The sequence below is a fragment of the Globicephala melas genome, chromosome 12 (assembly GCF_963455315.2).
Source record: "Globicephala melas chromosome 12, mGloMel1.2, whole genome shotgun sequence".
NCBI classification, from domain to species: domain Eukaryota; kingdom Metazoa; phylum Chordata; class Mammalia; order Artiodactyla; family Delphinidae; genus Globicephala; species Globicephala melas.
Window position 1 is genome coordinate 60,951,153 of NC_083325.1, and position 22,755 is coordinate 60,973,907.

Consider the following 22,755-nt stretch of genomic DNA (forward strand, 5'->3'; position numbering starts at 1 on the left):
TCAGTAGATGTTTGGGTAACGAAAGGTGGATCTTCGCTTTCTTCAGTTCTTTTTGCTTTTGGGAGAGTTTTAAGTATAGCTTGAATTTGTAGCTGGTCTTCTGTTTCTAGGGATAGGTGGTTTGGGAACTTTTTCAGAGCTTGACAGAGATTTCCCCTATTGTGAGAGAAAAGTTTTACTTATAAGAGCTTCCTAATGCATAGAAGTTGCTTGGATACTAAGAAGCAACATACCAAAATAACTTCAGTTTTAGCATAGTGTAATAAGAGCTCTATTAACAAGCATACTGTACTGTAGAATGTAAAAGAAGTTTATTATAAAAGTCTAACAGTAAACATCACTGCTTTTTGGAGAGAAAACAGCACCAAAAATAGTTACAGAATTCTCCTGAATACATGTAAAATTTCAAAACTTCTAGATGTCAGTCACCATAATCAAAATTGAAAGAGACAAACTAAGAGAGGGAAACATAGTTTCAAAATATGCTTATTGTATTAAATGTGCGCATTTATATTTTAATATTTTTAAAGCTTTTACAAATTAGTGTGCCGGGGGCCTAAGACCACCCTCCAGGTTTGATGATTTGCTAGGACTCAGCATATAGTCACGCTTATGGCTGTGATTTATTACAGCAAAAGGATACAAGGCAAAATCGGCAAAGGGAGAGGATAAATGGAGTGAAGTCTAGAGGAAACCAGGCACAAGCTTCCAAGAGTCCACTCCCCATGGAGTCACACAGCAAGGAGTTGTGACAACACATGTGAAATGTTGTCTGCTAGCGAATCTTGCTAGATACTCAGTGCCCAAGATTTTTATTGGGGACTGGTCAAATAGGCGTGGTCTGCCTGGCATATACCAAAAGTTCAGACTCTCAGAAGGAAAGCAGATGTTCAGCATAAACTATATTGTTGGTACAGATGATTTAGGCACAGTAAGCCACTTTTATCAGGAAATGATGGGAACCTTCCTGAAACCCAGTTCCCGTAATATCAGGCCTTAATAGGGTAGTCTCGGATCTGCTATGGTAACTCTTTTATGCATCTGTAAAAATCATGAGAGCACACAAAAGAGGTGTTTTATCAAAGGAGAAATATCAACATATGAATACTTTTAACCTCTAGTGATTGAATAGTTGCAAGTTAATACAATCATAAGATAGCATTTTTCTTCTATTCACGTCATGGAAGTAAAATTCTTGATACGGGAAAATATTCACTGTATACTGCTAAGTGAAAAATAGGCCTCTGTGCCTAATCTGTCCGTAATGTTCCCTTCTTGGAACCTTCCCTTTCCTACTGTCTTTGAATTCCCCTCACTGTGGCTATTTTCTGCAAACCTCCCCTTATTCTGTCTTTGGAGTGACTCAATTTTAAAAAGCCACTTTTCAGCCCTCATCCCTCTTTATCACTCTCTTCAAGGTTCAGAGGGCTTTGGACTTCGGGGAGCCTAATAGTATTCATTCTTAAAGGCTGCCAGTTGTTCTACTCCTACTGTTTATAAGAATAAAAAGAGTTTCAGATAAAGCAAGAAATTTAAGTACTATTTCATAACAACTTTTGATTGGGCAGGATTTTCCCAATTTTTTTTTTTTTTTTGAGGTACGCGGGCCTCTCACTGCCGCGGCCTCTCCCGCTGCGGAGCACAGGCTCCGGACGCGCAGGCTCAGCGGCCATGGCTCACGGGCCCAGCCGCTCCGCGGCACGCGGGATCCTCCCGGACCGGGGCACGAACCCGCATCCCCTGCATCGGCAGGCGGACCCCCAACCACTGCGCCACCAGAGAAGCCCCTTTCCCAATTTTTAAATAAACTTTTAGGATATAATCTATTTATAATTTGTGTTCTAGCTTTATAGATTTGTAAAATCTGAACTAGAAGACTAAATAAGTTTCAATTCGTTCACCCAACATATATAGCAATAATTTTTTCAGACTATTAAATCTATTTAAAAATGTCTCTTTCCCACACTTTTTGTTGTTAAAATCAAATATATATTTAATGAGCATTCCCTGGAGATTTGTTTAAAATACCACAGAATAAACAGTCTTAAAGATCAGAGTTTTTACCTTTATTGTCAGATAAAATTCTAATTCTAAAGATAGGTAAATTGGACACCATAGTTAAATTGTGTATATAGCTAGCTGTTTTTGTTGTTATTGTGAATTTACATGTAAATCATGGTCTTTAACATAATTGTTACCTGTAGTATACGATAAAATCCTTTACAAGTTCATTTGTAAAAACTGTTTTTCAGATGTCAGTCCTTTTGCAACTGGAGCTAGTTCTCGAAGTGATGTCCATTGCCGGCACCAGGGTGTTAATATAACAGAAACTGGTCTTGAGGGACTTCTTTTTGGAATGCTAGACCGGGAGACTGATAGAAAATTATGTTCTGATATTCATGATACTTTGGGACATATGCTGTCATCACTGGCTGTAGAAAAACTTTCCCATTGGCTAATGCTTTGTAAAGATGTCCTAGCAGCTTCAAGTGGTATGTATTTAATATATAAAATATATTCTTAAGATAATGAAAATTATTTAATTTTGATATATATCTATAGATATATATACCATGTATAGAAATAGATGCATATATAGATATACACCATATATAGATATATTTAGATACATATATTACATTACAGTTACATAGAGCTTACATTTTAAAATACTAATAATTTTTAATCTGTAAATCCCTGTAAAATGTTGAAGATTAAATTATATTACAAACTAATGAACTTTGGTTATTTTTGACAAATGACTAAGTTCAAACTAATTTTCATATATAAAAATCCCAGGCTACTCTGTCATTTGACATAAGATGTAAAACTAGTGAAATATATAAAATATTTTTATGTTATTCTTTCCCTGGTTTTTTAATTTCTATTTTTATTTATTTTTTAAATTAAATATATTTATTTTAAGGAGAAACTTTATATGGCTGTCATAAACAGAACAACCATCATAGCTTTCATAAAAGTAAAGTCATTGTGAAAGTGCATACAATGAAGACAAAACAATATTATTGAATTTCAAGTTGAAAATTAATGGCTGCTATCTTTTTAAATTTTTTATTTATTGTAAATTTTTATATAATTTTTAAAGATTACTTTCCATTCACAGTTATTACAAAATTATTGGCTCTATTCCCCATGTTGTATAATACGTCCTTGAGTCTGTCTTACACCAAATAGTTTGTACCTCCCACTCCCCCTCCTTGGCTTTTTATTGATTGTTAAAAGAAAAATCTTGCCAATTCTACTGTTTTCTACTGGTTTTAAGTTAGATATCATCAAACAGTACTATTTCTAAAGCATCGTTTTTGCTATATGTAAGGTTGTTATAATATGCTTTTATTTTTGTTACAGATATGAGTACTGCAACTCCCTTAAGTAGTGGAAAAGATGAAGAATTTGAAAAGAAAGATGAGATGGATGATGATACCATGTTTACCACACTAGGAGAAGAAGATAAATCAAAGCCCTTTGTGGCACCTCGCTGGGCCACTCGAGTATTTGCTGCTGATTGCCTGTGTCGAATCATCAATTTGTGTGAGAATGCAGACCAGGCTCACTTTGACCTTGCTATGGCACGTTCTGCTAAACTGCGAAACCCTACAAGTAAATTAAAAATCAGTACTTCTTTTCCCCAGAATATTTTTATAGGTTTGAAATATTTTACTGCTTTGTAACATGCTTTAGACTATGCCTTTCATTTATTGTACGTTTTCTTGCCTTTTACCTTTGTTTTCTGTCCTCTCTATATACTGTCCAACTTCTGATCCCTATTGGGAAGATAAGTTGAGGAAAGCAGTCCAAAGTTATATATCTATCTATCTTAAGATATATTTATCTTAATCATTTGCCCTAAGGATAATGATGGCCCTAAGCATAATGATGGCAGTAACTTATGTTTCCTTGGTACCTTATCCTACTTTTAGCAAAAGTTTAAGGTGAATAAATAAAGTGAGTTTGGCAATCCCCAGCCTTGGAGAATGTCAGAATTCATGAATGCCATGGAAGATTTCAAACTCTCAGATTTCAGAACTGCTATTAGGTATTTTTGAAAAGGTGAAAAGTGTTTATTACTGAAACCTTTTACTTTTTGATCATTTGTAAGTTTTTATACCGTATATCCCCTGGATCAGATATTATAGGGAATTTACAAAGAGATCATCAGGCCAGTATCTTCACTTACAAATGAAGAAACCTAGAGAATCTGAGAGAGGTAGTAGAGTAACAGACTGTCTTATCTTACGCTTTGTTGTCTCTTCGTCATCGTGTCATTTTTTAAAATATCCGAAGACACATCGTATATGTTATCTGTATTGAAGTCTATATGTTAAAAATGCCTTTCAGTTTACTTTGTTGTGTATAAGAAGCAGTAAAACTCACAAATGGACTAAAAAACAAAAAGTAAAACAGTATTATACTATGTATAAAATTGGAATCTGAATATAGGGTACCAGCAAAGCACAATATGTTGTGAACAGGGTGTCTTTAATCATGTCATTATTCATCAGATATTTACCGAATCTTGTTCTTTACTTCCCATTGGAGATCCAAAGAAGAAAAAAACATAGTCCTTGCTCTTGAAGAATTTCTAGTCTAGAAGAAAGAGAGACAAAGTTATCACTCAAAAATAATCATATATCCCAATAGTGGAAGGATAGAGTACTTTGGGAACATAAAAAACTGCTACTCATTTCTTGAAGTGCCAGGGAAGACCTCACAGAAGGGATCATTTTGAAACTGGGTTTTAGAGGCAGAGAGAAGGTTTTCCAGGTAGAAGAGGTTGGATGTATTCGTTTTCTATTGTTGCTATAATAAATGACTGCAAACTTAGTGGCTTAAAATAACAGAAGTTTATTAACTTATAGTTCTGTGGGCCAGAAGATCCCAGAATGCAATAAACCTCTATCAGTCCCCTAATTGTCTCCCCATTTTGGAGTTTCTGCCCAGTGCCCCTTTCTTCTCCCCCACGTTAGGAGTTCATCACCTTGGATTTTGGAAAAAGATAGAGGTCTTGATTTGAGAGAGGGTGTAGGTAGAGACTGTGTAGAGAAGCAATAGCAGTTTCATTCTGGGAACAATTGCCTTGCTTTTAAGCTTTGATAGGACTGATCTAGGGCAGCCTTTACTCTAAGGCTAAAAGGAAAAAGGCTTCCCTTTTCTACATCTTGTCCTTATAAAAATCTTTTCCAGAGTAGAGGTTGGTAAACTACAGCTTGCAGTCCAAATCCAGCCTGCAGTCTGTTTTTATAAATAGTTTTATTGGAGCACAGTGTAACCATTTGTGTACATATGGTCTTTGTACATACTACAACAGCAGAGTTGAGTAGTTATGTTAGAAATTATATGGCCAGCAAAGCCAAAAATATTTACTATCTGTTTCTTTACAAAAAAAATTTGCCAACCTCCGCTGACAAAAAAATTACAAACTCTTTTGGGGAAAATTATGATAATCAGTTATTTTGCTTCAGATGTCAGTTTACAATGTCGTCAGTGTTATTGTATAAAGGTTTACCAATATTCTTGAGAGATTATGGCATGGAAACTTTCTTGAAAGTGTATCATTGTTATTTTAAACATGGTGAAATATGTGGATCATAAATGCTTTTTTAAAGAAGTTTATTTCTTTCCGTATTTTTATGTGATTACACTTAATTTTGGAAATGTTTTCCTTTTTGCCTTCTATTTTTATTTTTAGATGATCTCTTGGTACTTCATCTCTCTGACCTGATTCGCATGGCATTCATGGCTGCAACCGATCATAGTAACCAGCTGCGGATGGCTGGGCTCCAAGCACTTGAAGACATTATCAAGAAGTTTGCATCTGTGCCTGAGCCAGAATTTCCAGGTCATGTGATTCTGGAGCAGTATCAAGCCAATGTGAGATATTTTATTTGTTTCAAAATTAAAACTGATCTTTTGAAAAGTGAAGATTAAAGAAGTGAAGATCCCCTGGAGAAATGTATTTGGACCTGTAACCTATTTATTCATGTAGAATGCATATCTTTACTCCCATTGCCTGTCACACAGTTTGAATCAATTCACAGTTGAAGAAACAATTGTATAAAACTTGTCACTATTTTTAAGTCATGATGTAGTATTAGTGATAAAACTAGAATAGATGTTCCAGCCTGGCTTTCCAGTCTTATGTTTAGATATTTAGCCATGCCATTTAAAAGATAAAAGGAACATTTAAAGAGTGTTGTGGATTTACTGCTGTTATTTTATATGCCAAGACTTGATAAGCATTTTTTAAAATAAAAAGCAGTTGCCTTGGGACTTCACTGGTGGTCCAATGGTAAAGAATCAGCCTTCCAATGCAGGGGACGCGGGTTCGATCCCTGACTGGGGAACTAAGATCCCACATGCTGCAGGGCAAGCAAGCCTACACACCACAGCTACTGAGCTCATGGCCTCAAGTAGAGAGCCCATGTGCTGCAAGCTGTGAGCCCACGTGCTCTGGAGCCTGTGCACCACAGAGAAGCCTGCACGCCACAACGAAAGATCCCGCATGCCGCAACTAAGATCCCATGTGTCACAACTAAGACCCAACACAGCCAAAAATTAATAAATAAATTAAAAAAAAAAAGCAATTGCCTCTTGTATGCTGAAGGATAAATTAACTTTTAATAATAGTGAAAAATATTACTGAAAGAATTGTATACTTTCAAAAGATTTTTTTATTATATTCTAAACACAGATATACTTGTTTCCCCTGAAATTTATGCCTATATTTATGTTCTTCAAAAGCGGCACAATAGATGTAATCCTAGTAATGGATTATATGAAGGCGAAAAAAACTTATGTAAGAAAAGAACGAACTTTTTTTTTCACTGTGATTGTACCAAAATCTTGGCTCTAGACACATCATACTTCATCTAAAATCTGTGTTCAAACATACACAAAATTAAAAAGTGTGGATAATGTATAGTCCATTTTTTTCCATCATAAGTATAGGTAAAGAAGTTATACTTTCTAGGCCAAATGGCTGTAGAAAACCTGTATATAATTATTTACTCCCAAATACCCAACCTATCAGAATGAAGGTCTTTTTAAAAAAATCTTTCTATTTAGAAATAATTTCAAACCTACAGAAATAATTGCAAGAATAGTACCAAAAAACCTGTCTTATACCCTTCATCCTTCATTCATATTTGCCAATTGAGAATTTTGCCTCATTTCCTTTTTAACATTGATTTTTTTCTCTCTCTCTACACTCAACACATACACACACACACACATTCTCTCACTCTCTCACTTTTTTTTTCATAAACCATTTAAAAGTAAATTATCTAAGTCAGGTATCTTTACCTGGTGTAATGGAAGAAATCTCAAATTAGGAGTTGACTATATTTAGTTCCTAATTCAGCTCCTACATATTAAATGTAATATATCTAAGAATCTGTGACTGATACTGGCTTATTAAAACTAAAGCTCTAAGCAGGCTGGACCTGGTTAGTACTTGGATAAAAAAAACTAAAGCTCATATTTCTTCACTTATTACTATGATAACAGTACGTTAATATTTCTTGAGCAACTTTCTTTTAAAGCGTCTCTTTTTGAGGTGAAATGATTTTTAAGGTCTTTTAGTGACTATGTGAATTTTTAGTACTACTTAGTTATTTAAAGAAATTGAGCCTTTAATCTCAGTTATATGAGATTCACCCATGAAGTAAATACTATTAGAAATATGTTCAGGAATATAGATAGAAAAAAAAAAAAGCAGTTTTCTGTTATCTCTGGGAACATGTGGCTTTGTCAGAAAATCCTATTTACTATTAAAAATAAATGAAAAACAAATAAGATTAATTGCCTGTTTGGTATAGGATCCTGCAGATTGGATAATGATAATCTCCTGGAAAGCAGAAGAAGAATGGTATAATTGAGTTTATTGTCACCAAAAAGAGAGATAAAAAGGAAAGGAACAAAGATGTGTTTTGTGTGTTTTCATCTCCAAAGACACAAAAGGTTTACTACTTATCTTTAAAAATAAAATGCTTGTATTCATTTTTCTAGGTGGGAGCTGCTCTAAGACCAGCCTTTTCACAAGATACTCCATCAGACATAATAGCAAAAGCTTGCCAGGTAAGAAGAAAAATAGAATTTTCAATAGTTATCTTCTATAAATTTATAGATATCTTAGAATTTCACTTCCAAGAGAGAAAAATCAAATAGTATTATTTTTTTTTTTTGCGGTACGCAGGCCTCTCACTGTTGTGGCCTCTCCCATTGTGGAGCACAGGCTCCGGACACGCAGGCTCAGCGGCCATAGCTTACGGGCCCAGCCGCCCCACAGCATGTGGGATCTTCCCGGGCCGGGGCACGAACCTGTGTCCCCTGCATTGGCAGGCGGACTCTCAACCACTGCGCCACCAGGGAAGCCCCAAATAGTGTTTATTTTTATCTCAGAAATACAACAGTGACAGCTTCCTTTTTTATTCTGTGTGAAATGATGAAGTACTAACTATTAATCACATTTTTTTTTGCTGTAGCTGAGGACATGACTTTGGAATACATAGCTCTTACATTGTCCAGTAGTCAGTGGAGATGTAAAGTCATAAGAGGGACTAGAATAAAAGTAAAATCTCAAAATCTATAATCATTGAAGAATATATAGTAATAATAAATAGGTAATAAAAGGGTTTTTGACCACAGGTTGTGAAAATTCTACAAGTTTCTGTGTATTAAAATTATCCTAAAGACAATTTCACAATATGGAAGTTTTATTGCAAAATTGATTCCAGGGGATTATTCTCATATTATTTTTTCTGAAGAGAGTTACAGAAGCACCTATGTTCCTACACCTTTAATAAGTTCATCTTTTTCATGCTCTGTCCTGAAAAAGGATTTGTGCATTAAGCTCTAATCTTTCAAAAAAAAATCCAATTCTTTGTCTGCTAACCTAAGGATAGAAGAGAAGCAACTCCATCCTTCTCAGTTTTCCGGAGTACAGGGCTGTATTCCATCTTTATTGCTTAGAATTCAGTCAAGCTACATGTGTCCTCTATGCAGAGAATGTTCTGCTGTTTGCAATAATAGGTTTGATTACTCTTTGGTCAATGAGTTGCCTCCTCCTTCTGTTAGAATTTATTTTTCTGAAGCCTGCTATCTTAATGGTGGCCTTCAGAGAAATGAACTCCTTCTACCAACAGCAGGCTAGAGAGAGAAGAGGAAGCCTTGTTTAAGACAGAAGTCTGTGGATCATGGTACAAACCTTGGAGTTAGAGTAGGTTAAGTCATTTAGATTGGGACACTGGCACACAGACATCAGAAATCACAGTCATGTATAATTAAATGTATTATGGTAGTGTTTCAGATCATAATATTTAAGCAGACAAAACATCCTATAAAGCTCCTGATCATCAGAAAGGCAAAAGCTATTAGAATTTCATCTTGTGAATGAGTAGTATGAAAATTTCCTATTACTGAATTTGCCTTAAACGTCCTATTTCTTGGACTTCCCTGACAGTCCAGTGGTTAAGATTTTGCCTTCCAATGCAGTGCAGGTTCAATCCCTGGTCAGGAAGCTAAGATCCCACATGCCTTGCAGCCAAAAAGCCAAACATAAAACAGAAGCAATATTGTAACAAATTCAATAAAGACTTTAAAAATGTTCCACATCAAAAAAATCTTAAGAAAAAGAACACTTCTTATTTCTTATGTGGCCCTACCTGCTTTCTGAAGTTTCTTCTTTTCTAGTGGCAGGCTTAAATTTTTGACCTCCTGTCCTGTTTCTGGGAGGAAACCTGGTTTTGAAATAGCTGGAGCATTGGGTTGCAAGTTTCTTTCTTTAAGGTTACCGAAGGAGTTGGCTTTGGGCAGATCTTGAAACATGGCATCCCAGATTGTTTACTAGAGTAAACATCATGTTGAACCTGAAAATCAAGTAATTCTTAGATATTATAGGAAAACCCTCAAATGTTTTCAATTGAGGACAGTTGGGGACAGTAATCAGTAGGTTAATAAATCATTTAAAGCAGCATTGGAATCATAAACATAATACATACTTTAGATATTTTATTTCAGTCTAAAATTTGTAAGTGTACATTCATTCACCACTCTTTTGATATAAGGCCAGAGTCTTTTCTCTAAGTATGATTTTGCTGATTCAGTTTTGCTTTGTCTTTCTTCATAAACCAAACCTATAATGCAGTATCTGCAGTTTCTGGTTTCATGTTCTTTAAAGTGGAGAAGGTACTTAGGTTTTTGCAAAGCAAACTTAGCACCAAATTCTCGATTTTGACAGTTTCCCCCAACTTACAGTTATATTTCTACCAAAATTCACAGAAATAGTATCAAATATCTCCAAAATGTTATTTTCCTTAAGAATACCAACTCTTTATTTTCACACTCATATTTAATCTTTATTTTCACTTTAAATTTCATTATATTTTCAGCACTGTTGTGGCTGGTATTTTTTTTTGCCATCGGTATTGGTAACAAACAGTTTTTAAATGTCCTTATTGAATTTTATTTAATTTAGTTTTGAATTCTTTGAGAATAAGATTATTATAAGAGAATGAAGTAGTTTACATATATATTTATTCTCAACTTTTTAAACGTTTCAAATATAGGAACACAATCCATTAACCATGATTCAGTATCCAAATGCTCTGAAAACCAAAAGATTTTTCATAATTTATTTGATAACGAAGCCTGAACTGACTATACTCACCTGGCCCTGACATGAAGCTGAGTGAGACGATAGTAATGATTGATTTCTTTTTTAAAAAAATAAATAAATTTATTTATTTATTTATTTTTGGCTGGGTTGGGCTTTTGTTACTGCGTGTGGGCTTTCTCTAGTTGCGGCGAGCAGGGGCTGCTCTTCATTGCGGTGCATGGGCTTCTCATTGCGGTGACTTCTGTTTGTTGCGGAGCACAGGCTCTAGGCACGCGGGCTTCAGTAGTTGTGGCACACAGGCTCAGTAGTTGTGACTCACGGGCTTAGTTGCTTTGCGGCATGTGGGATCTTCCTGGACCAGGGCTCAATCCCATGTCCCCTGCATTGGCAGGCAGATTCCTAACCACTGCACCACCAGGGAAGCCCAGCCCCTTCCATCTTGGCATTCTTCCTTTGGTTCCAGTATCACCACACTTGCCTGGTTGTCCTATTGCTTTTCTGGTGTTTTCAGTTTCTTATTCTACTTGTCCCTGAAGTATATTTTCCCTGTGTTCTGTCCTTAAGGCTTTTCTTTTTAATACCTCAGTCCTTGAAGAAAGTTACCTAGGACCATCTGTTTAGTGATCATCTTTGTGTGGAGAATTCCTAGATCGACTTAGTTACCTCTGTCTTTGCTCCTGAAATCCAGACCCAGGTTTCCATCTGCCCACTGAATATCTTTCCACGTGTCTCTTGCTGGTACTTTGAACTCAGCATGTCACAAAGTTCACAGTCAAAATCATGTTCTCTAACTTCTCATCTCCACCAAACTTCTCTTTGTTCTTATGTTATCACTCTTAAACAGTGGTGTCACCTTCCTTACATTCATCCGGGTTAGAAACTTTGACAGTCAGAATTTGGTAGTCTTTGATTATCGCCTCATACTGTTTGCATGTCCCTGCCTTCACCCCCTAAAAATATGTAATTGGTTTCCAAATCCTGTGATTTCTACTTCCAAGTCTTTCTCAGATGCCTCTTTCTTTTCATTTGATTCTCAGTTTGATCCGTATCATCTCTGTTCCGTGGTATTATAATAGTCATGTGACTGAACACAGTACTCACTGTCTAAACACATGCTTTCCTATACTTAGTATTGGAGCAGTTTTCCTAAAGCACAATTCTAATAATATTCCCCTGCTCAGAAGCCTTAGAAACTCATGACTGCCTACAGAACAAGTCTGAATTCAGTTCACGTGGAATTTAAATTGTACTGTAATCTGATCCCAGTTAACTTTCCTAATCTTGTCTCTTCCTCCGTGAAACTCCCCTGTATCTATACACATAAAACATCCTGATATCTAAACATTCCCATTTCTCCTGCTAGAATTAATCTCTTTTTTTCTCTTTTTTTTTTTTTTTTTTTTGCGGTACGCGGGCCTCTCACTGTTGTGGCCTCTCCCGTTGCGGAGCACAAGCTCCGGACGCACAGGCTCAGCGGCCATGGCTCACGGCCCAGCCGCTCCGCGGCATGTGGGATCCTCCCAGACCGGGGCACGAACCCGTGTCCCCTGCATCGGCAGGCAGACTCTCAACCACTGCGCCACCAGGGAAGCCCCTTTCTCTCTTTTTAAGTGCAGTGTGACAGTCATAAAACATTCTCATGTGTTCATTTAATCTGAGTTTACTTACTTGAGGACAGGGACTAGATTTTTTCCCTTTACTTTTTTTTTTTTTTAACTCCTCTATAGCACTCAGAATAACCTTTTGCCTATAGTAAACAGAGATGTTGTTGAATTGAAGAATTATTCATAACCAAACCGATTTGGGTGGAAATTCTTTTCTGTTAAAATTTTTGGGAAATTAGATACTGGAAACATGTTAAGTATATATTGTTTTGTTTTCTACATAGGAGTACAATAAGTTCCATACTTGCTGTTGATTTTTTATTAAAAAAATAATATTAAAGCATAGCATTTAGGTTTTTTTGTTTTGTTTTGTTCATTGGTTTTATTTGTGTTTCTTCCCCCTAGGAAACAATCATATTTACTCCATTCTTTTATATGTTTAATGTTAACTTTTTTAAAAATTAACTAACTTATTTTATTTTTTTGGCTGCATTGGGTCTTCGTTGCTGTGCACAGGCTTTCTCTAGTTGCGGCGAGCGGGGTCTACTCTTTGTTGTGCGGTGTGTGGGCCTCTCGTTGTGGAGGCTTCTCTTTGTTGTGGACCACGGGCTCTAGGTGCATGGGCTTCAGTAGTTATGGCACACGGGCTCAGTAGTTGTAGCTCTCAGGCTCTAGAGTGCAGGGTCAGTAGTTGTGGTACATGGGCTTAGTTGCTCCGTGGCGTGTGGGTTCTTCCCAGACCAGGGCTCGAACCCATGTCCCCTGAATTGGCAGGCGGATTCTTAACCACTGCACCACCAGGGAAGTCCCTAATGTTAACTTCTTACTATAAAAATTAAAGTTTTTTTCCTTTGGCTAGGTATGTAGTACATGGATTGGAAGTGGAGTTGTCAGTGATCTCAATGATCTCCGTCGAGTACACAATCTGCTTGTTTCTTCACTGGACAAAGTTCAGGCCGGAAAAGGATCTTCCAGCCAACTCTACCGCGAGAGTGCCACAACCATGGAAAAACTGGCTGTTCTCAAAGCATGGGCAGAGGTAACCATGACCTGTTGTTTTTAACCATTTCTCCATCCATGAGAAAATGTTCCCTTACTCCTGTAGGTAAAAAAATTTTTGTTTGATTTTTGTTTAAAACTGACCTGTGGTATAGAGTGCTTTTTAAAAAATCTGCTGTTTGCTCTTTCTCACTGAAATGCATATACATTTATGTCTTAAAAGAACTCTTATTGAACCTTTGAAAATTATATTTTTAATCAGTGTTTTAAAAACATCTGTGTTGAAGAAGGGCTCTTCTTACTTACTATGGAAAAACTAGGCTGGGAAAACCTACAAATATAAAAAAAATAGAAAAAATTTATGCCAAGAATCTTATTTGATTAAATTTTAGGAGACATGCCACCACCCACTGATACTGAGGCTGTAGGGTTTTTTGGTTGTTGTTTGTATGTTTCGTTGTTTTATAGCTGTTTTTACCTCTTTTATTCCCATAGCCACTTTTTAAAAATAATGATACTATTTTAAATTCACTTTTCTAAATCTCTTCTGCCAGTTTTCAAATACTTATCTGTCTGCACTCAGGTACTTCAAGTAGCTCTTTATTCCTTCCTCTGCCAACCCAGTATCTCACTTACCTATTTCCATGGTATCAGCAGCCTGTGACCACCCAGCAGACAATTGCTGGCTCAAGGCATACAACATCCAGATGATATAGTTTAGATAAAGGACCTCTGGGTTTTTGTGGATTATTTCTGTCATAGAAGGGGGAAAAAAAAGGAAAATGTAGAACAGTAAGATATTGTATAAATTAGTTTTTCTCTCTGATTTTTAGATCAAGTTGTTTTCAGAGTATCCCTGAGTGTTCCTTTATTTTCACTCTGCTGCCATCTTTTGGCGTAGAGAAGTAAAATAATATTTGCATTGATAAAATGTTTGTTTTTATTGATAAAATTTTTTTCAAATTAATGCAAATCCATAGTTTTAGGTGGAAAGTAGTATTAGAAAGATACTATAATGTGATTGTTTTCTTACTTTGAAATTCAGTGTTAATTTTCACATATCTAATTTTTAACTAAAACTTACTATTACTTTTCTTGTCTGTAGAAATTATATTCTAAATGATTGAATGATTTTTATTTTTAAAAAGATAGCTTCTAAAATTGTTCTTAATTCTCCAGCCCCATTCATTAATTTCCCAAACATAGAGACAGGTATGTAGTTGGATGATCATAAGACCATTTGCCAGTTAGTTGGTTCTCTGCTGACTTGCATTAACGTGCTTGATTCACCTACTAAGAAGTCTGACATAGTTCAGTATAAAAAGCATTAAATGTTGAATCAGAGGCCCTAGAACAAGTTCTGTCTCTATAATTCACCATCTTTGTGATTTTGTTCAAGTGATTTGATCTTTCAGATACTCAGTTTTTTCATTATAACATGGAAATGCAGTAATGTCTTCTTCTAAGGTGAGGTATGTAAAAGGACCAGGCATTGTTATCTGGCACTGAATGGAAGATAAGTAATTGCTTTTAACAAATTAGATCAAAACCTCACATAACTAAATTATTAATGCACATTTTTTTTGAGACGCTTTTCTTATTTGGGGGTAATTTCGTTCTATAATTAAATAATTTGCACTTCGAGCCTCAGCCTGTAATATTGTCTAGTGAATCTTTTCCTTGCTTAGCTTCCTTTCCTTCGTCCTTTTCCTCAAAGGCCCAATATATTCTAGATTTCTCTACTCAAGATCTATCTTTGCTTCTACTTTTTACTCAAAAAATTGAGGATATTAGTTTTCCAGTTCCTCAGATTGTTACCTTCAAGTCTTTAGATGAGTGTGAGTTGAAAACTCCTTTTACCCATGTGACCTTGGGTGAGTTATTTAACTGCTTCTCTGAACCTTGTTTCTCAGCCCTAAAGTGTGGATAATAATTATGCACATTTCACAGAATTACATTTTGAAGTAAATGAGGTAATAATAACTTTGTTCAATAACTACCTTATTTATGTGCACAGTGAATGTTACCTGTTGTTATTAATATAATAATTATTATTACTTTAAAGTTTTCCTCTAACCTAGGATTACCTTTTCTCATTCTCTTACCTCCCACTCTCTGATTCATTCAACGGTGTTACTAAACATCGGCTCTGTGCCAGGCTAGAAGTTGAGAATACAGTGGTGCACAAGCCAGATGTTCTACCTTTACTGAGAAAAACAAACTAGTGAACGAGTATATGCAACAAAAATAATGACTGTTATAGGAGAAGTCCAGACTGTGGTGAACACACAGCAGAGGCACCTAAAATAGTCTGAGGGCTCAGAGGAGGCTGCTTGGAGAAAGCGACACTTAAGCTGAGACCTGGAGGATGAGAGTAGATGTAGTAAGCATAAGTCTCTGGAGGGGACTGTTCCAAGCTAAGTGCTGTCAGTTACCCCCGCCTCTGTATCTCACTTACCCCGCCTCTGTATCTCACTTACCCCGCCTCTGTATCTCACTTAGCCCCCCCCCCCGCCCCGCCTCTGTATCTCACTTACCCTGCCTCTGTATCTCACTTACTCCGCCTCTGTATCTCACTTACCCCCCCTCTGTATCTCAGTCACCCCCCCGCCTCTGTATCTCACTTACCTCGCCTCTGTATCTCACTTACCCGCCTCTGTATCTCACTTACCCCGCCTATATGTCTCACTTACCCCTGCCTCTGTATCTCAGTCACCCCCGCCTCTGTATCTCACTTACCTCGCCTCTGTATCTCACTTACCCGCCTCTGTATCTCACTTACCACCTCTGTATCTCAGTTACCCCCGCCTCTGTATCTCACTTACCCTGCCTCTGTATCTCACTTACCCCCACGCCTCTGTATCTCACTTACCCCCACGCCTCTGTATCTCACATACCCCATTTCTGTATCTCACTTACCCCGCCTCTGTATCTCACTTACCCCATTTCTGTATCTCACTTACCCCCGCCTCTGTATCTCACTTACCCCCATTTCTGTATCTCACCATCACCCTCTGCTTGCTCGTCCTCTTCTACTCACTCTCCTCTTCACACCTCTATTCATTGAACGAGTTTTAGTATCTTCACATCCTCAGCTAGTCACCCACTTCTCAGTCCCCTGCAATCTGGGTTTACTCTCAGCACTACATTGAAATTATTTCGTTAAAGTTAAAAATAATATAATTCTCCAAATCACTGCACACTTTTCAATCTCTGTCTTACTTAGCCTCTCTATAGCATTTGATATTGTCTTCTCTGGAAACTTTGTTTTCCTTGACTTCGTGACACTACTCCCTTGGTTTTCTTCTTTTCTTTTATTGTTCATTCTCAGCCTCACTTGCTGGCTTCTCTTTGCCTGCCTGCTCTTTAAATACTGGCATTTTTCTTGTCCCTTTTCTCACTCTTCATACTCTGTGGGTAGTGTCATCTACACCCATACCCAGTAGCTTTTACTTGTATATGAAAGTTTCTAATTCTACTTTTCTAGCCATACTTCTCTCCTACATTCCAGGCCCATATTTTTAGCTGTTTATTAGACATGTAGTACTGCAATGTTTACTGTTGAAAAAAAATCCATGTATAAGTGGACCTGCACAGTTCAAACCCACGTTGGTTCAAGGGTCAACTGTATTATCAAAGCACTTTCTAAAATCGTACACATTAGTTGACCAATTTATCCTAAGGAATATCAAGGATATACACAAAGATTCTGCTGTGAGGATGTTTGCTGCAATGTTGTTTATCATTCTAAAACAATAAAAAAAGGCAATATATGAATAATTGTATTTCTTGATCCAAAGATGATGGTATTAAGTGAATAGAAAATTGAGTATAATATTATATACAAACATAGTTTTTAAAAGACTGAGTATGTATATACAACATGGCTAGAATATTAACAGTATTACATCTGAGTAGTAGGATTGTGTCTGGTTTTATTTTCTTCATTTTACTTATGCTTCTGATTCTTCTATATTTTGTGTGTAATATCTCATAAGAAAAATAAACCCAATTTTTTTAAAAAACGAGTCTAAAAAATATATTATCATAGGCAAGTAGCAATGTAAAATATAGAACCCTTTTAGAAAGCATTTGGCAGTATCTCTTCAGAGCCATGGAAGTATTTATAATCACTGATCCAGTAATTCCATTTCTCGAACTTTATCCTAGGGAAAAATATCCAAAATATGAAAAAGAGAGAAATTTACAAAAATGTTTAGTTGTAACCTTACTTATAATGTGGAGAACTGAACACCTTTGTCTTTGAAAACTATGTTTCATCTTTCTAAGATTCCCAAGGCTAAAAAGAATCAGAAAAAAATATAAAAGTTCAACTACAGGAAAATTGTTAGATGTATAATGTCTTCCATTGCAGCCATTAAGAATAACAGTTATGAAGACTAGTATTCATATGGAAACCCTTATGATATATGAATAGACAAAATTAAATACAAAATTCTCTGTACAACAAAATTATAACTTAGAAAGTTGGAATGTGAAAACCTGGAAATTAGAATTATGAGTAATTTTAAAAACTCATTTTTCAAACTATTTATGGTATAATTTTTTAAATTAAAATTTGAGGAAAAATACATACAACTGACCTTTAAATACTGCAGTGACTCCTTCGCTTCCCCATTACCAACAGTCTTCAGCTACTTCTGCCTTATAGTCTATGCTCAGTCTAATACCAAACACTTGCAGTTTCCTCAGCATGCCTTGCTAGTTTCTGTCTCTTGTGCTCTTGCTGTTTATATTCCCTCTGCCTGGAATTTCCCCTTCCATCTTTGCCTGTGAACAGGTGAACTTTTGTCTTTGAATCCAGTCTCACCTTTTCATAGTCCATTAAGATTCTTCCATCCTTGGTGCTTCCTGTGATTCATTCATTCATTACTCAAACCACTGAGTGTTCGTTAGGTGCCAGGCAGTGTACATAGTCACTGCGTGTAGTGAGGTGGGCAGATAGGTCATTTAAAACAAATTTCAAAAAACATCCCTTTCGCTCAGCAATTTTCTCACTCTCCTTTCATCGTATCAGTCTGTGAGTCCATGGAAGGTGAAAACCATGTATTATTTGTCTTTGTTGCCTCAGGCCCTAGCACAATAGCAAATGAAAGGCAAGAGTAAGTACCTAAGAAGGGTTTGATGAGCGAATGGCTGAGTATACTTACAGTGCTTATTGAGATATTTTCTTAAAATCAGCATAATAATCTAGGGGAAGAAAGCGAGCTTAAAACCAGTGGAAAATATGAATGTGATACATTTATAACCTGATACTCAAAGTCCCTACTCCAAAAGTTAGGTGGTTTCTGCTTCTAAATTGTCAGGTGTTAAGTATGACTGACCAACTGTAACTAAGTGTTAATAGACCATCACAGCATTAAGGAATGCTTCTTCTCAAAAATGAAGATTCATTGTTTCCTGTAATCGTCTAATCTAGTCAATTACCATGCCATAACTGTCTGTTCATTGTAGGGATAGAGATAAGACCCTGCCATCAAGAAGCTGCAGTGTCCCTGTTCACATGCATAGACTTCCTCTTACAAACAATGAAGATGACACTGTGTAGGGGGAAATAGTTTTCTCAAGATTTTTATCTAGTGCAATTTTCTTTCTTACTCATGCTCCCCCCACCCTTTTTTTAGCTTTATCATTGATGTGTAATTCAGCTACGTGCCAGTTGCCAAAGCCAAAATGTACGTACAGAAACAAAAGAAAACAAACAAAAATAACTTCAGCAAAGAAGAATCTTTAAGATTATATTTTAGGAAGTTGTTATTATACATCTTTTTGGTTTATAAAGTGGAAAGAAAAGATACAGATAATATATATGGCCAGTAAATTATATTATTCTTGGCTCAGCCATCTGTTGCAAGGACTAGATTGCTAAATATCACTTAAGGACTATATAAGAAGGGGTTTTGAAGGATATTTATGGAAATCCTTTCTGTGCCCCCCCCCCAGCTTTTTTCTTTGACTGCTGACTGATTGTGTCTAATAAATCTATGAAAGCAAACGTAACAAACAGGAAGTTATGACAAACAGAAAAAAAAAGAAAGAAAACCACATATAAAGGGGGGCTTTGTAAAGTAGAACAAGAGAAGCCAGAAAAAATTCAGAGAACCCTACTCAAGGAATATGCTGTGAGAGCAATAGTCAGAAGTCAGCTCTATGAAAAAAAAAAAGAAAAGAAAAAGGAAAAAAAAAAACAAAAACGATTTCCTCCAAAGCAGGTGGAATTATTCTTTTGAGGTTATCCGGAAATCCCGAAGTTGTATACTTTCTAGTATCTGTACTCACTTTCGATGATTCAGCTGTATAATAACAACTTAGAATATGTCATTTCTTAATATTATGCCTTGTTATTTTCTCCTCCTGAATATCTTACTAGGTATATGTGGTTGCTATGAATATTAAAAAAGAAGCAGAGTCAAAACCAAAAAGAGCAATTAAAAATACTGATGATGATGATGATGATTACAGTACCATAGATGAACTACCACCAGACAGTTTAATAACACTCGTACAACCTGAACTGCCAACACTCAGTCGCCTGTGGTTGGCAGCCTTAAAAGACTATGCGCTTTTAACTTTACCAGCTGAATTTGCTAGTCAGCTACCCCCAGATGGTAAGTACTGCACTTAGAGTTTTGCTTTTAATAGAGTTCAAAGTAGTAATTAAACAAAATGGAATTGGTGGAGACTAGCAACAATCGTAATAATAACATTTACAATTTCTGTGGACTTAAAACTTGACATTCTCTCATTTAGAGCATGTTTTGCATACTGAATTTGTGAATTCATATATGGTATTAAACTTGTTAGCCCAAGCAAAAATGTTCTCACTGTTACAGTAATAACTGTACGAGTTAGGTTACTCTAAATAACTGAGCATAACAAGTCATTATGCATAACCATGATGAAGTAGATTGCTGTGTTGGTCAGTGTGTGTATGCAGGGACAGATGTGGCAGTCATCAGTTTGATAGAGAAAGCAGGAGGAGGGGAAGAATTTGCAGAAGAGTGAAAAAGAAAGAAGAGACAGAGTTCCCTGGCTATTGAGAGAAAGGGAAGGTGATGAGGGTTTTAAGAGTTGCTGGCAACAGTGAAGAGGAAGCCTGAGGAAGAGGACCACGGGTAGGGAAAGCTAGAGGGCATTCAGAGGCATCAGCATGTGCAGCGAAAAGGCTGGAAACCCTAACATCAGCGAGGAAGTGACAGGCACTCCAGGTCAGCAGCTGCAGGAAAGACGTTAGTTTTGATAACTCTGTACAAGAATCTCTTTGCCAAATTGCTCTTTTATATGTGCTATGATCTGAATATTTGTGTCACCTCAAAATTCATATGTTGAAACCTAATCCCTATTGTGATGGAATTAGGAGATGAGGCCTTTGAGAGGTGCTTAGGTCATGAGGGTGGAGCCCCTAGAAGTGGAAGTAGTCCCCTTGTAAAAGAGAACTAACAGAGCTCCCTGGCCCCTTCCACCTTGTGAGGGCACAGCAAAAAGGCACTGGCTATGAATCAGGAAGAGGGCCCTCACCAGACCATGCTGGCACCCTGATCTCTCGGACCTCCAGCCTCCAGAACTATGAGAAATAAATTTCTGTTGTTTATAATCCACCCAGTCTGTGGTATATTTTTATACCAGCCCAAATGGACTAAGACTGTATGTAACGGTTATTTTTTAAGGTAGTTGTTGATAAATGAGTATAATAGAAGTAATGTTTTTGATTGCTTTATAGGTGGAGCATTTTATACTCCTGAGACTATTGATACAGCTAGACTTCACTATCGGAATTCCTGGGCCCCAATTCTCCATGCAGTGGCACTTTGGTTAAATAGCATAGGATTTACATGTTCAGAGTCAGCAGAAGCGGCAGCAATAGCAGGTTTACAAAAACGTTCTACACCCATCAATTTAAACCAAGCATCAGGAGCAACGCCTAGTGCTAAATCTTTGCCAGAAATTAACAAAGACAGAATGCATCTGATTTTAGGTAGGTGAGCCATGTTAATGTATTTCAAGATGTATCACTTCTGAAAATGTGTATCTGTAGGGGAGAAAAAACTTCTTTCTACCCTCTTAAGATCTGTGACTGGCTTAAGAATAAAACTGACATAAGACACATTAACAGGAGGAAAGCATACAAATTTATTTAATATTTTTACATGTACACAGGAGGCTTTAGAAGGAAAATGAAGACCTGAAGAAGCCGTTAGGTCCAGAAGATTGTATAGTTTTACACAAGCAAGAATAAATTGTAGGGGCTTCCCTGGTGGCACAGTGGTTGAGAATCTGCCTGCCAATGCAGGGGACACGGGTTCGAGCCCTGGTCTGGGAAGATCCCACATACCGCGGAGCAACTAGGCCCGTGAGCCACAACTACTGAGCCTGCGCGTCTGGAGCCTGTGCTCCGCAACAAGAGAGGCCGCGATAGTGAGAGGCCCGCACACCGCGATGAAGAGTGGCCCCCGCTTGCCGCAACTAGAGAAAGCCCTCGCACAGAAAGAAGACCCAACACAGCCAAAAACAAATAAATTAATTAAAAAAAATAAATTGTGAGGGTATGACAAGACAGAGGGGTTTGGGCTAGGGGTGGTAAGTTGTGGAACAGTAACTAGAAAATATACGGGGGAAACTAATGGAAGATCAGGCTTATTTTAGTAGTTTTGTTTGGACAGGTCTATTTCAACATCGACTCCCAGTCTCTGGTGGTAAGAATGTTTTCTCCCTAGTACAGAGAGGGCACCTTTCTCATGAGAAATTTTATGACCTGCTTTCAGGTAGAAAAGGGGACAGAGAGCCCTGCCTGCATCTGCTATTTCTCAAATGCCTTCAGCCAAGAAGGTATATTTTGGTGTGGCATGTTTTGAACTCCTTCATATCTTTCATTTTAATGCTATGGAAAAAATTGTGATAGTATAGTTCAGAGAAGGGATAGTAAAAAGAGGATTTTTAGCACAGTTTCTAAAGTAACTGAATTTTTTATTTAAAATTTAATTATTAAAAACTACTCTTTAAAAATTGTCATGTTCACTCACAGAGCAATTTGAATAATTTTCAAGGGAAAAAAGTACACTTTTTTTTTCAACAACTTTTCTTTTTACTTGGCACTTAACAAATTGCCTCAGAAGGAAATAATAAAATGTAAAGTTAAAGCAAATTTGAATAATTCTTATTTATAATTGCTTTATAGATGCTCTTTTAACACTTAAGAATTTGTCACTCATTTAATGAGAATTAATTTTATAATTTTCATAAATTTATTCTTAATGTATTATTTTTAAATATCTTTAACTTCTTAATCAAGATGACCTTGGAACTCCCCCATCCCCTTCCAATGTGATTATTAGCCTCCTTGCAGAGGTACAACCTGTGTTAAGTTTGGCTGCTTATTTTGACAATCATTTTGAACTGACTTTAAGGCATTAATATATGTTAAAAGTAATCTGTAAAAAAAATAAGTAGGTGAAAGTGGGACAAAAATGGTGTCAAAGCAACAAAGTGTTTTATATT

At 36.6% G+C, this 22,755-nt stretch overlaps 1 protein-coding gene across 3 annotated transcripts in view; it reads left to right on the forward strand.

The window, feature by feature from the left end:
* Positions 1 to 22,755, forward strand: part of HEATR5B (HEAT repeat containing 5B) — an 86,313-nt gene that overhangs the window by 49,018 nt on the left and 14,540 nt on the right. For all 3 annotated transcript variants that reach the window (XM_030857930.2, XM_060309218.1, XM_060309220.1), the window contains 7 exons: positions 2,253 to 2,492; positions 3,370 to 3,621; positions 5,711 to 5,892; positions 8,029 to 8,097; positions 13,100 to 13,279; positions 19,631 to 19,868; positions 20,981 to 21,235. In XM_030857930.2, the coding sequence (XP_030713790.1) occupies positions 2,253 to 2,492; positions 3,370 to 3,621; positions 5,711 to 5,892; positions 8,029 to 8,097; positions 13,100 to 13,279; positions 19,631 to 19,868; positions 20,981 to 21,235 (1,416 nt within the window). The remainder of the gene's footprint in view (positions 1 to 2,252; positions 2,493 to 3,369; positions 3,622 to 5,710; positions 5,893 to 8,028; positions 8,098 to 13,099; positions 13,280 to 19,630; positions 19,869 to 20,980; positions 21,236 to 22,755) is intronic.